General features: G+C 49.6%; 1 protein-coding gene across 1 annotated transcript in view; it reads right to left on the bottom strand.

Annotated features, from left to right (window-relative positions):
• Positions 1–1,850: 1,850 nt before the first annotated feature.
• The window catches only part of LOC101595403 (Fc gamma binding protein), a 109,792-nt gene continuing 98,331 nt past the window's right edge, over positions 1,851–13,311 (bottom strand). Inside the window, exons 30-35 of the mRNA XM_045134168.1 lie at positions 11,133–11,722; positions 9,387–9,972; positions 9,083–9,282; positions 4,457–4,598; positions 2,130–3,122; positions 1,851–2,009 (exon numbers count right to left, since the gene is read on the bottom strand). Of these exons, the coding sequence (XP_044990103.1) occupies positions 2,944–3,122; positions 4,457–4,598; positions 9,083–9,282; positions 9,387–9,972; positions 11,133–11,722 (1,697 nt within the window). The 3' untranslated portion in view covers positions 1,851–2,009; positions 2,130–2,943. The remainder of the gene's footprint in view (positions 2,010–2,129; positions 3,123–4,456; positions 4,599–9,082; positions 9,283–9,386; positions 9,973–11,132; positions 11,723–13,311) is intronic.

Raw genomic sequence — 13,311 nt, forward strand, 5'->3', positions numbered from 1 at the left:
GGCTGGCCCCAAGCTCACAGCAGTTTTCCTCTGACCCCTAAGTGCTGGGATTAAAGGTGTATGCTGCCACTTTTAACCTCCTACTGTAACCATCAGCTGATCTCCCTTGAAGACGCAAGTTTCCATGTAGTATTTCTAGGTGTAGGCGAGTTAGTCTCTTTCAGCCTCATGAGACTACCCTGTAGATGGGGTAAGAACCTCCTTGCTCCTCTGCCACTTGTACACCGTTCTCTCTGCTTCCTCCCTATGCCTGTCATTCAAAATATTTTATTTTTATTTATTTATGAGAGAGAGAGAGAGAGAGAGAGGGAGGGAGGGAGGGAGGGAGGGAGGGTGGGAGAAATAGGCAGGTAGAGACAGAGAGAGAATGGGCACACCAGGATCTATAGCCACTGCAAATGAACTCCAGATGTGTATGCCCCATGCATCTGGCTTATGTGGGTCCTGGGGAATCAAATCTGGGTCTTTTGGCTTTGCAGGCAAGCACTTTAACTGCTAAATCATCTTTCCAGCCCATATGTCTGTCATTTTGGAAGTCACAGTCACACTGTAGGATCAACTATCATTCTTGTCACCAGCCCCATCAACTTCCCAGTCTGCTTTCTTTGTAACCTCAGCTTAAGGCTAACTGCTTCCCATGCTAGTCCTACCATTGTTTTTGGTGATTTCCAAGATCAGGTTGATGATTATTCTAGCCCCTCAGTGCTTGATCTCCTCACCTCCAGTTTTTTTTGTTTTTTGTTTTTTCTTTTAGGCAAGCCCAGCAGACGGGTCTGTTAATTTTTATATTACATTTTTTATTATTTACTTATTTGGGTTGAATGTGAATCCTTAGGCTCACAGGCAAGTGCCTTAACTGCTAAGCTATCTCTCCAGTCTACCTCCAGTATTTTATTTTATTTATTTATTTTTTTGGTTTTTCGAGGTAGGGTCTCACTCTGGTCCAGGCTGACCTGGAATTAACTCTGTAGTCTCAGGGTGGCCTTGAACTCATGGCGATCCTCCTACCTCTGCCTCCCGAGTGCTGGGATTAAAGGCGTGCACCACCACGCCCAGCTCACCTCCAGTATTTTAAAAAAATATTTTATTTATTTATTTATTTGCAAGCAGAGAGGGATAGAAGAAAGAGACAGAGAATGGGCATACTAGGGCCTCTTAACCACTGCAAACAAACTCCAGATGCATGTGCCATTGTGTACATCTGGCTTTACATGGGCACTAAATTTGGTCTAAATTTGGGTTGACAGGCTTTGAAAATAAATGCCATTAAGTACTGAGCCATCTCCACAGCCTGTTTCTGGCTTTTAGTTGGGGTCTGAAGACCTGAACTCAGGTACTTAAATGTGTGGAAAGTTCTCTGTCTACTGAACCATCTCCCTAGTCCCTTAATTTTCCCTCTCATCTGATAGCATTTGACATCCTCTCTTGCTTAGTTTGTTTATTAAATTTGGCTTTTAGGATCCTTCTGTGTTCTGTGAGTGTTGTCTCTGCTCCATTGTTCTTGTTGATGGGATTCATACTCTAAATCCTTGCTCTAACTTTAGATGAATCATTTATTCAACTTTAAGGATACTAGAACCAACTGAGAGAAACTGAGTAACTTTATTAGGATACACAATCTACTGATCTTCCATTTCTTCTTTCCTTCCAGTCATCCATCTTCTCCCCCACCCATTCCTCACCTTCCTGTGACCAATGCTCTCCCCAGTCATCTGTTCCCACACTCCCATGCACCAGTGCCTGCCACCCTCCATCCTCTCACACCCAGGGAACATTCATCGCATGCCAGGCTCTCCACAGTGTGGGGAGGGAGAGCAGGGGACAGACAGCACGAGACAGACACACCGGCATGCAGCTTGGTTGAGATATTTACTCAATGCTGTCACAACAGGGCTGGGACAGGGGCGGGCACACGGGGCTTCCTGTCATCGCTGGTACCTCTGGGGCTCAGGAGGCAGGTCATGGAGTCTTCACTGCCATTGAGGAACTGATGGACGGGTCACTTGTAACTGCAAGAGACAGACACTTAGCACCTCGTCTTGCAGCCTAAGTACCACCACAGTACCCCTTCCCCATGGGAATGCAACCGCCCAGCCCAAACAGCCTGGCCTGCAGCCTCCACGCCTCACCATGGGGAGAAGTCCTGGACTCGCCACTTCTCCATCGCTGTCTTGTCTTCCCCGGAGAGCAGGAATATCATAGCTCTGCTCCCATCAAAGTTTCCACAGGCCCCACACAGCCTGCCAGCATGGTCTTCGCTGACCATCACAGCCAGCTGCTCATGAGTTCCAAGCCACACCTGGCCTGCTGCCGTCTGGTGGAGCAGCATGGCGCCGTTGGGTTCCCGCCTCACAGACAATTCACAATTCATGGGTGTTGTTGAGGTCAGCCTTTCGACCCGCATTTCTGAAACTTTGTCCTCCAAGGGTTCTACCTCCCCACCACCATTATCATTCCTGTGTCTGACTCCAGCTTTGGGATGCCTCGTGTCTAAAGCTAGCCTTCACACACTCCTGTGCTTCACGGGCGGTGCTCCATGGATTGACTCCAGCCTTCACACCCTCCTCTGCCTCAGGCGGTGCTCCATGGATTGCCTCCTGCTTTCACATGCTCCTCTGCCTCATGGGCAGTGCTCTGTGGATTGCCTCCTGCCTTCACACCCTCTTCAGCCTCCTGGGTGGTGCTCCATGGATTGCCTCTGACTTCAACCTGTCCTCCTTTTAAAAGCTCTGTCAGCAGAGGGCACTTGGGAGTCACTGCGGGAAGATGGGACCATTCCTGGCCCGTTTGTCACCTGCTCTGTTCCTCCAGCTGCTGGTGGTGTGTGAGGTCTGTGGCATGTGTGAAGCCTGTTTCAGTAGCTTCCACTGGCTTCCCTGATAGACACTTCGGCCACTCAGGTGGCTGCTTCCATGGGAGCTTTGGCAGCATCTCAGGGGGGTTTCATGCCTGCAACTCCAGCCTGCAGGGTCCTCTGCCACCCAGCAGCTGTGGCAGTGCCCTCTCCAGTGAGGTCTGAGACAGCTTCCTGTGAGGCCCTTCCCAGTTCTTGTCTTTCTTCATGCTCTGCAGGGGCCGCTCACTGTGTCTGCTGTAGGGTGCTCCTTGAGGTCCCCATGGCCCTATAGCAACCAGTCCCCTCTTTGAATACACTCTGTGTGTGTGTGTGTGTGTGTGTGTGTGTGTGTGATTGTGGTATGGGTCCTTGGGCCTTGTTCAAGCTAGGCAAGCACTCTGTCAGTGAGCCACTGCCACAATCAGGTGTATCATTTGTTGCATTTCATCCTATATTCACATGATAGCATGGTGTCTTTCTCCTGGTGGGACCCTGACCAGTGGAGCCCACTCCTCAGCGACCCTGATGTCCTGTTCCTTACATCCTAGTGTCTCAGCCCTTCCTCTCAGTTCTAGAGGTCCTGTTCTCTGCTCCTTGGGGAAAGAGAAAGGTCGGAATAGGGCTGTAGATTCTGAGTGGGTGGTCTTGTGGAACCCCTGGAAATCCCAACCCTCACTTGAAGAGGATCCCCGTGTCCAAGGTGCTGTATTGGTCGAGTCTCTGCTGCTCTCTGGGAGCCATTGCCCGAGACCTCAGAGCTCTGCTTTCCCCGCGACTCCTGCCCGTGGTGCTGGTGTTGGAAGACCCATGCCTAATTCAACAAGCCAGTGGCCAAAAAACCACAAGACCACCTGGTGCTTGTTTTTGTTAATGAAGTTGTGTTGAAGCCTGTGGTAGCTTGAATAAAAGCCCCAAAATCAATTCAGGAATTTTATTGAAGCTTGTGACTTGGTGTCAGTGGCCACATCCTAGGGTCTAGACTTAAGGTGTAGGGGTAAATTTGGAATTCCAGTTTAAAGACAGGCAAAGTGCTTGAGTTTTCCTGGAGTTCCTAAGTGTGCTTGCTTGCTTTTTGGCTTGTGGCTTTTCTCTCTCTGCTTGGAGCTATGCAGGCAAGCCAGCTTCTTCTCCCATTATGAAACTTCCCCTGGATTTGTAAGCTTCAAATAAATTCCCTTCCTCCATAACTGTGCCTGGTCTGGAAGTGCATCTCAGTGACCTGAAGCTGTCTACTACAGAGTTCCACCTCCTTATTTACACAAGGCTGCTTTCAGGCCACAATGGCACAGGTGAGCAGTTGTGGCTGACATCTCAAGGCCCACAGGCCCCACAGGCTTAAATTCTTACATTCAGGCCCTTGAGAGAAAACGTTTGCCTGTCTCTGCCTTATGTCTCTGCTTTATACCTTAAGGATCTCTGGCATCTACCTGGGAATATCTGTGCTGGGAACCCTCAGCCTAAAATCCCCCCAAGTGTCCTTGACACCTAGACTGGATGATCTCTGTCCCCTGGATCCTGGAAACTGATCCTGGGGTCTGACATCTCAGTCTATGCCGCTCTCACCTCCCATATCCCACCCTCTGTCCCCAGCCACACCAGCCCAGCCCCACGGCCCAGCACCTTTGGTGATGCATGTCAGGACCCCTTCGGAGGGCTGGCACACCTGCCCTGGCTTGCAGCTGTGATCCTGGCACACCAAGCCTTGGACCACGTGGCAAACACACTGCTGCTGGCAGTTTTCGATGAGTACCGTCTGCTCTGGCTGTGGGGACAGAAAGCACGGCCATCAGTCACCCCTGGGTGGAAGTTGACTTGGGCAACCTCAGAGCACCCGTAGGGACCCAGGTGTAAGGGGGTACGAGATGGCAGATCTCTGCAGGGTGGCCCATGGTCAGTGAAACAGAGGTACAGCGTGGGTTTGGGACTGAATTCATTCATTTATCCTTACACCTAGTCACGTGCTTTCATTTCCTCCCCAAATCCACGCAAGAGCTGCTGCGTGGGAGAAACAGAGTGAAGTGGTTATTAAGAACAAAGAGAGGGATGGAGAGATGGCTTAGCAGTTAAGGTGCTTGCCTGTGAAGCCTTAGAATGCATGCTCAAATCTCCAGGTCCCACGTAGCCAGATACAGTGACACAAACATGCAATGTCACACCTGTGCACAAGGGGGCGCACAGCTCTGGAGTTTGTACACAGCAGCTGAAAGGCCTTGGCACGCCCATTCTCCCTGTCACTCTCTCAAAAATAATAAAGAATGTTAAAGAACAAAGGAATCCGGGCATGGTGATACATTCCTGTTATCCTGGCATTTGGTAGGTTGAGACAGGAGGATTCCTTTGAATTTGAAGTCAGCTTGGGCTATACGCCAATTTAAAAGTGAAAAACAAACGACAACAACAAAATACCTAACAGGACAAAAACAAGAGTGAAGGCTCTGGTATAGGTGCCTTGACTTCAGCCAGTTTTGCCCTTGCAAACCCCTAGATGTCTTTAGGCCTCAGTTTCTTCATTTGTAAATTGCAGATGTTGAGTAAAAGGATTGACTAAGAATATATAACTGATGAGGGAGGAGAAGGGAGGTGCATTAAGGGAAGGGATAGTATAAATGTAATTGGAGGGACAGAATACTGGCAGTGGAAAGGTTTAAGTGAGGTCTGGGGAGGAGGGTAAAGGTGCTGGAGTTAACTAAAACTAAAGATGCCATGAATAAGCCATATGGAAATCTTTGTTAGCTAATTAAAATATAATTTAAAAAAAAAGTAGGACTGGAGAGATGGCTTAGTGGTTAAGACACTAGCCTGTGGAGCCTAAGGACTCAACAACTGGCACTTCCCTGGGCATGCATACGCGTCTCCGCCAGCCAATAATGAACTTGAGCAGGCTCTGGACCTTGGACACCTGGAGAGGCTCAGTGGCATGAAGCCCCACACCCACAGACCATGTCCCAGATGGACGAACTTGGCTGTGCCTCGGCTTGCTCATGTTCTTCGTCACTTTGTGGCCCTTCTCACGGCCCATGGCCATGGGGTAGTGTGGAAGCATGGCTGAGGTGGAAGGGCGCGGCTCCATTGGGAATGCTAGGATCAATACTTACTATTTCTGAGGTTAACTGATGGGTAGGTTTATGGAGACTCCACTATACTCTCAATTTTTGCATGTTTGAGTTTTCATAATAAAGAGTCTCTCAAAAGTCAGGTGTGGGGGCGCACACCTTTAATCCCAGCACTCGGGAGGTAGAGGTAGGAGGATCGCCATGAGTTTGAGGCCACCCTGAGAATACTTAGCGAATTCCAGGTGAGCCTAGGCTAGAGTGAGACCCTACCTTGAAAAACAAAAACAAAAAGTCCCCCTCTCTGTCTCTGTCGACTAAAGAGTTCCCAGTAAGCGCCACCCACTTATTTTCCATCATTACTATAGCACTCACGAGAGGACCACAGAGAGGGCCTGCCCTCCTTTCCATCTTATAAAGAGGCACGTCGCCACACTCATGAAAGAACAGCTGCCTGTGGGAGAGGGGGAGGAGGAGGTAGGAAGCAGAGGGAGTGCGTGCTGGTGTAACAGACAAGGCATTATTTTCACGTCACGAGACAGAGGAGGGGCTCGCCTCTCGCTGGGGTACTGGGAAGGTGGTAAGCACTGCTAAGGTATTGCTAAATCTGTTAAAATCGTTGTGTGAGTAGTCAGTTCTTCACTTTCTTATTGTAAAGCCCTCTGTGTGATCATTTTTCTGTGATTAAGCAAAGGTGGTGGGGACAGAGCAAGTTGACTCACCACTTGGCAGCTGTAGGACTCTACCTTGCTGCCCTGCCTGTTTTGAGCAAAAGGCCCGTCCATCATACATCCAGCCACCCTGTCCTTTGCCAGCACTACCGCTTCTAGACATTGCGGATGGGTGAAACGATTACACTGATCATGGCTGATCGCCCTGGCTCCTGAAGCATGTGCCACACTCCCTAGGACTGTGTCAACTTTTACAGAACTTTTCCTTATCACAAACTTTAGTAAACCCTAGATAACCCTGCAACCCAGATGAGAGGAGGTACTTCCCCTGGTGGCCTAGCACAGATTGGATCGATGGCACGAAGAAGGCAATGCAGTGATCTGTGCAAACCCAGACTCCATTTACGCGGGGCCTTGCTGTCATTGGTGCACACATCACTCTGCTCTCTAAGCAGACTGTTCTGCTCACCAGGAGTCAGCTGGGAGGCAAACTCCCATGCTGCCTTCCGTGGTGTTACAACATTAGTCCCGAAGCAAGTCTTCTCTGGAGTGATCTTTTCTTGCCTACTTTCGGTAGTGCAGGCTGAGCTGGTAACAGGAAGAAGGAAGTGATGGAGCAGAGTGGAGGGACAACAAAGAACGGCATGGCAACTGAGCAGTCGTTCAGCTGAGGTGCGGAAGAGACAGCTGAAGGTCAGGCAGAGCTCAGCTAGAGGCAGGCGGAACCACAAAAGCGGCGGCCAGACCTGGGGCTTCACAAGGCTAAGTGGTTCAAGAGAGCAGCCAGGGCAAGAACAAGGGCAGGTGGTGGAAGTAGAAGGGATGGAGAGTGGACGCCAAAGAGGACAAAAGGCTGTAACAAACCAGAGAAGAGAAACTGCAGGTCTTCATCAGTGGAGGAGTCCAGAGAGCTGTTAAGCGTTGAAGGCTGAGGGCCGAAGACACGTTGGGCCTGAGAGATGTCATGCTGGTCGCTATTGAGGACTGAGGGACCTGATACCTACACTTATCCCGAAGCTCTGAGGCCCGCTGCTACCAAGGGCGAAGGAATCCCAACTTCCTAGCCCTACACAAGGGTTGTGTCACTTGTAGAGCCAAAGGTCCTGTGACCAGAAGCCTGCCCAAGGGCTGTCCCACCAAAGGGCACCGCATGCCCCTGCCTAGCTTGCTGTCACCATATGTCAAGGGAATCAATGCTGCCAAGACTGAGAGTCAGCTTTGGAAAAGCTTCTCCTCACCCACATTTTAAAAAATAAATTATCTGCAAGGGCTGGAGAGATGGCTTAATAGTTAAGGTGCTTGCCTACAAATCCAAAGTACTCAGGTTCAATTCCTCAGGACCCACATAAACCAGATGCACAAGGTGGAACGTGCATCTGGAGTTCGCTTGCAGTGGCTGAAGGCTCTGGTGCACCCATTCTTTCTATATCTCTCTCTCAAATAAATGAAAAGAAATTATAAAACTTTTTTTTTGCAAGGAGAGAAACAGAGAGGGACGGAGAAAGAGAGAATATGAATATGGGTGTGCCAGGGCCTCCAGGCACTATAAATGAACTCCAGACTCATGTGCCACTTTGTGCATCTGGCTTTACATAGGTAGTGGGAAATCCAACCTGGGTTATTCAGGATTGCGGGCAAATATCTTAACCACTGAGCAATCTCTCCAGCGCCTAGTCCCCCTCCCCAACAGTTTTACCCCATAGAGCAAAAGGATTTCAGCTAAAGGATTTCAGCTAGTTGACTGGCTACAGCCAAGAAGGTCATCTTTGCCCAAACCAGGGATACAAAGGTGAGTCTTGATTTGGGGATGCAAGAAGGGGATAAAGCGTCAAAGCCCATTCTCATATTTAGAAAGAGGAAGCAAAAGTGGGGGCTGAGTGAGGCTGAGGTGGTGCCCCAAAGGAGATGGATGGAGACGGGCATGAGAGACACTCAGGAGGTTGAGTGGACAGGCTGTGTGCTGATATGCAGTGTGTTTGTGTGTACTAATGTGCAGAGAGAGAGATTGAGAGTGTGTGGGTGTGTGCTAATGTGCACAGTGGGGGTGTAGGGTGTGTGTGCTAATGTTCCGAGTGTGTGTGTGGGGTAATGTGCAGTGTGTGTGTGCGTGCGCTGATATGCAGAGTGTGTGTTTTCAGTGTGTGTGCATGTGTGTGCTAATGTGCAGAGTGGGTATGCTGTGTGTGTTAATGTTCAGAGCATGTATGGGGGGGTAATGTGCAGTGTGTGTGTGTATGTGTGTGTGCTAATGTGCAGAGTGGGTTTGTGTGGGGGTAATGTGCAGAGTCTGTGTTTAGATTATGTGTGCATGTGTGTATGCTAATGCGCAGTGTGTGTATGTGTGTGTGTGCTAATGTGCAGAGTGGGGGTGCTGTGTGTGTGTGTTAATGTTCAGAGTATGTGTTTGGGGTATAATATGCAGAGTGTGTGTGTGTGTGTGTGTGTGTGTGTGCACATACATGTGTGGGTTGCAGGAGGAGCCCAGGGAAAGACACTAAGCTCGGCCCTGATGGATGGTTTCCTACCTCATAGTAGACCCCGTTGTGGTAGCAGCCACATTCGTGGATGGGCACACAGTCCTTGCCATTGTACAGGAAGCTGAGGTCACATTCACAGCCCTCGGCACACCCATCTGGGCACTGCTGTGGGACGTTGAGAGCCGCACAGCCCAGGGAGCAGGTGTCCGCACAGAGCTCATAGTGACTGTGAGGGGGGCACTCCATTGCTGCAAGAAGGGGGTGCTGATCAGAGCAGCAGGGGTGGGGCGGGGGCAGGGAGCAGGTTAGTCCTTCTAGTCCCCTTCCTCCCCCTTGGTGTCCCCTCACTCACGACAGAAAGTTTTGCTCCTCCAGGGCTCCACCCAACCTCCAGCTGCTTGGCAGGCGCTCACATAGGCCTGGATGTTGCTGCAGAGAATGCTGAGGTTCCCGCCACCCAGGCACAGATCAAAGACACAGTCTTGCGAGGGGCCCTGGGGATCCAGCAGCTTGTGGCAGGCAGCCAGTGGCCCACTGGTGCTGGTGAGCAGCCCACAGAACTGCTGTGTCTGGTACTTGTCCTGCAGCTCGGGGCTGCATTTCATGTCACAGCCACTGCCTGGTTTGCAGACAGGCACTGGCGTGCAGAGTGAGCCAGGCTCCACCTTCTTCCAGGAATGGCTGAACTCCTCGGGGTTGGCTGCCTGGGAGCCATCAGGGTTCTGGAAATCATTCTTGGGGTCGCCATCATAGTCTCCACACAGGCCACACATCTGTTTATAGTAACTGCCTGGGATGGTGACCCGCACACTGTACCTGAAGTTGTAGGCCACGTGCAAGCCAAACTCGGTTTTGATGACCACATCTGAGCCTTGCTGGGAGGCACGAAGGAAGCCTTTAGAGAGCACTACAGGCATCTTCATGTCCAAACCGTTCACCTGGGAGACACAGGATGCCAAGTTTCACAGGACACACTTTGAGGTTGCCTGTCCCTAGCTGATACTGTGAGCCTGCATAGTGTCACTTCTCCAGGCTGTAATTTCCGTATTTGTAAAACATGGACCATGACAGTGTCTTGTAGTGGGCTGAATGGCGGCTCCCAAAAGATATGACCCTGTGACTTTGACTGCATTAGGAAAGGGGGTCTTTGAAGGTGTGATTTAGAGTGACAATGTTGCAGTGAGATCATCCAGGACCAAGTGGGCCCTAAGTCCAAGGTCAAGTGTTCTTGAAGCCCAGAAGAGGAGAGGACAGACACACAGAGGAGAGTGGCATGAAAGACACAAGACAGGGACTGCACTGCTGATACCACAAGCCAAGAGACACCCAGAGCCACCAAACACTAGAAAGGAAAAAAAGAAAGAAAGAAAAGAAAGAAAGGAAAGTGCCCCCCCTACAGGTTTTGAAGGTTGTATGTTCTTGCTGCCACACTGAATTTAGACTTCTGGCATCTATACCTGTGAGTAAATACAACTGTTATTCTAACACACCAAGATTGTGGCATTCATTCTCTCTCTCTATCTGACTATTTCTCTTTCTGTCAAATAAAAATAAATAAAACTTAAAAAATTAAAAAAAAAAAACCCTAACACTACTATCACAAAGTTAAAATGATGCTGTGAACCTAGTGTGGTGACATGGCTATAATCCCTCATGAGGCCCTGTCTCAATCTTTGCCCCCAAATGACACTGTAGTAAAAGGTGCCAAGCAGTGGAGGTAGTGTGTTAACACTTACTGCTTTCTAACCACAGTCTGTCTTCTGTCCTTGAACCTTTCCCACCCTGTGTTTGCACCTTGACTGCCTGTGGCTGGGGCAGGGGTCGGGTGTGCCTGAGGAGCAGGAAGATGGTGTGACATGGTCAGAGGGCACAGTCAATGGGGTGGGACAGAGGAGAGACAGCCACGGGGGAGAAGGGGCCAGGTCTCTGAGGCCTCCTCCCTCTGGGCTTCCCCTTGGCGCCTCCTCTGGCTGGAGCCCCCATTTGTATCACGTTTTCCAGGGGCTCTGTAAACCCTCCTTGATGAACGCTGTCCACATCCCACCACGTCTCACCCTCCCCACGGGGCGCCTCCTCCCACGCCCGCCTCTGCGCTCACCGTGACCTTCCACTTGTTCTGCTCCAGCCGCAGGGTGTAGTTAGCCACCTGGACCGTGATGGCCTTGGTCACACTGACTTTCCCATTGCCCCAAGCCTCATTCTGCTGCAGGACGGTAAACTGGTGCAGGCCGGGCTGGGTCCCACAGGTCTGAGCCAGCACGTACACACAGGTGCCAATGAAGTCAAAGCGGCGGCCATCGAAGGTGGTGTAATGTGGGCCTGATGCGCGGCAGGTGGCGGTGGTCACAGACACACAGCCCAGGATGCCATTGGCCGGCTTGCACACCTCATAAGGGCTGCAGAATGAGGGCTGACAGGAAACCAGGCCACCCTTGTGGCACTGGCAAAGGGAGTTACACCCAGGTCCAGCATAGAAAGACTGTCCTGGAGGGTGGTAGATGCCCTGGTATACGCAGCCACAGGAGGCCAGGGGCACGCACAAATCACCACTGAGAGCAAAGCCCTCATCACAGACGCAGCTCTCTCGGCATTCTGTGCCACAGCCCCCTGGCACTGGCAGGTCTCCGCAGGACAGAAGGCAGCCGCGGTGACATAACTCATAGTGGCTGTGAGGTGGGCATCTTGGTGCTGTAGGGAAAGATGACATCATGATCTAGGATTCTCACTCCTAGGATGGTGGCTGATCCCTCAACGCATACACACATGCACACACACATACACATGCACACACACTGGCACACGTGCCACAATGGTCAGTGTGGCCATACTACAGTTTTTAAGCCTTAGACTTAAGACTATCTGCCCCTTAAACTGGTTTGGGTCACCTGTAGAGTTTTTGTTTTCTGGTAATTTTTTTGTTTTTATTTTTATTTATTTGAGAGTGACACACAGACAGACAGACAGACAGACAGAGAAAGTGTGTGTGTGTGTGTGTGTGTGTGTGTGTGTCACAGGTGTTCATGAGTGCAGGGGCATGTGTGCCACAGCTTCTGGGTTGATCTGGGGTATGGAGACTTGAACTCAGGTACTTTGAATACCACAGCAGGTACTTTATCTACTGAGCCATCTGCTCAGCCCTGTAATGTCTATTTTTTTGTTTGTTTGCCTTTTCAAAGTAAGGTTTCCCTCTAGTCGAGGCTGACCTGGAATTCACTACGTAGTCTCAAGCTGGTCTCAAGATCACAGTAATCTTCCTACCTCAGCCTCCCAAGTGCTGGGATTAAAGATGTGTGCCACCATGCCCAGCTGTAATGTCTTTTAAACAATAGTTTATTTATTCGAGGGAAAGAGAGAGAGACAGATAGAGACAGAAAGAGAGAATGGCCATGCCAGGACCCTTAGTCACTGCAAACACTTCACATGCATGCAGCACCTTGTGCATCTGGCTCTACACGGGAACTGGGGAAATGAACCTGGGTCTTTTGGCTTTCCAGGCAAGTGTCTTAATCACTGAGTCATCTCTTCAGCCCACCTGTAATGTCTTTAGTGACATTACTCAAGTTGGACATAAATGCTGACATGTAGTGTATATTTTAAACATTCTTAGACATGTCTGTGTGTATAATCTATGCAGTGTGTGTGAGAATGGAGCATTTCCAGCTTCTTCATTTTATAGTAATAATTAAAATATTTGTAATTTTGGCTGGAGAAATTGCTTAGTGGTTAAAGCACTTGCCTGTGAAGCCTAAAGACTCAGGTTCAATTCCCAAGAACCCATATAAACCAGATGCACATGGTGACCTATATGTCTGGAGTTTGTTTGCAGTGGCTGTAGGCCCTGGCATGCTCTCCCTCTTCCTCTCTCTGTCTCATAAATAAATAAAAAGTCTTTAAAAGATTTGTAATTTTAGTACTTTCAAGTATTAAGGAATTGTTGGTAATTAAAAATAATTACTAATAATACATTTAATTATTAAAGCTTTAGGGCAGGAGAGATGGCTTAGCGGTTAACAGCTTGCTTGTGAAGCCTAAGGACCCTGGTTTGAGGCTCGATTCCCCAGGATCCACATTAGCCAGATGCACAAGGGGGCCCAAACATCTGGAGTTCCTTTGCAGTGGCTGGAGACCCTGGCACGCCCTTTCTTTCTCTTTCTCTCTCTCTATCTGCCTCTTTCTCTCTGTCATTCTCAAATAAATAAATAAAAATCAAAATAAAAAATTAAATAATTAAATCTTTAGTGTCATAATGATTAAAAGGAACAGATAGTTTCTTTTCT

The sequence above is a fragment of the Jaculus jaculus genome, chromosome 14, assembly GCF_020740685.1.
Source record: "Jaculus jaculus isolate mJacJac1 chromosome 14, mJacJac1.mat.Y.cur, whole genome shotgun sequence".
Taxonomy (NCBI): Eukaryota; Metazoa; Chordata; class Mammalia; order Rodentia; family Dipodidae; genus Jaculus; species Jaculus jaculus.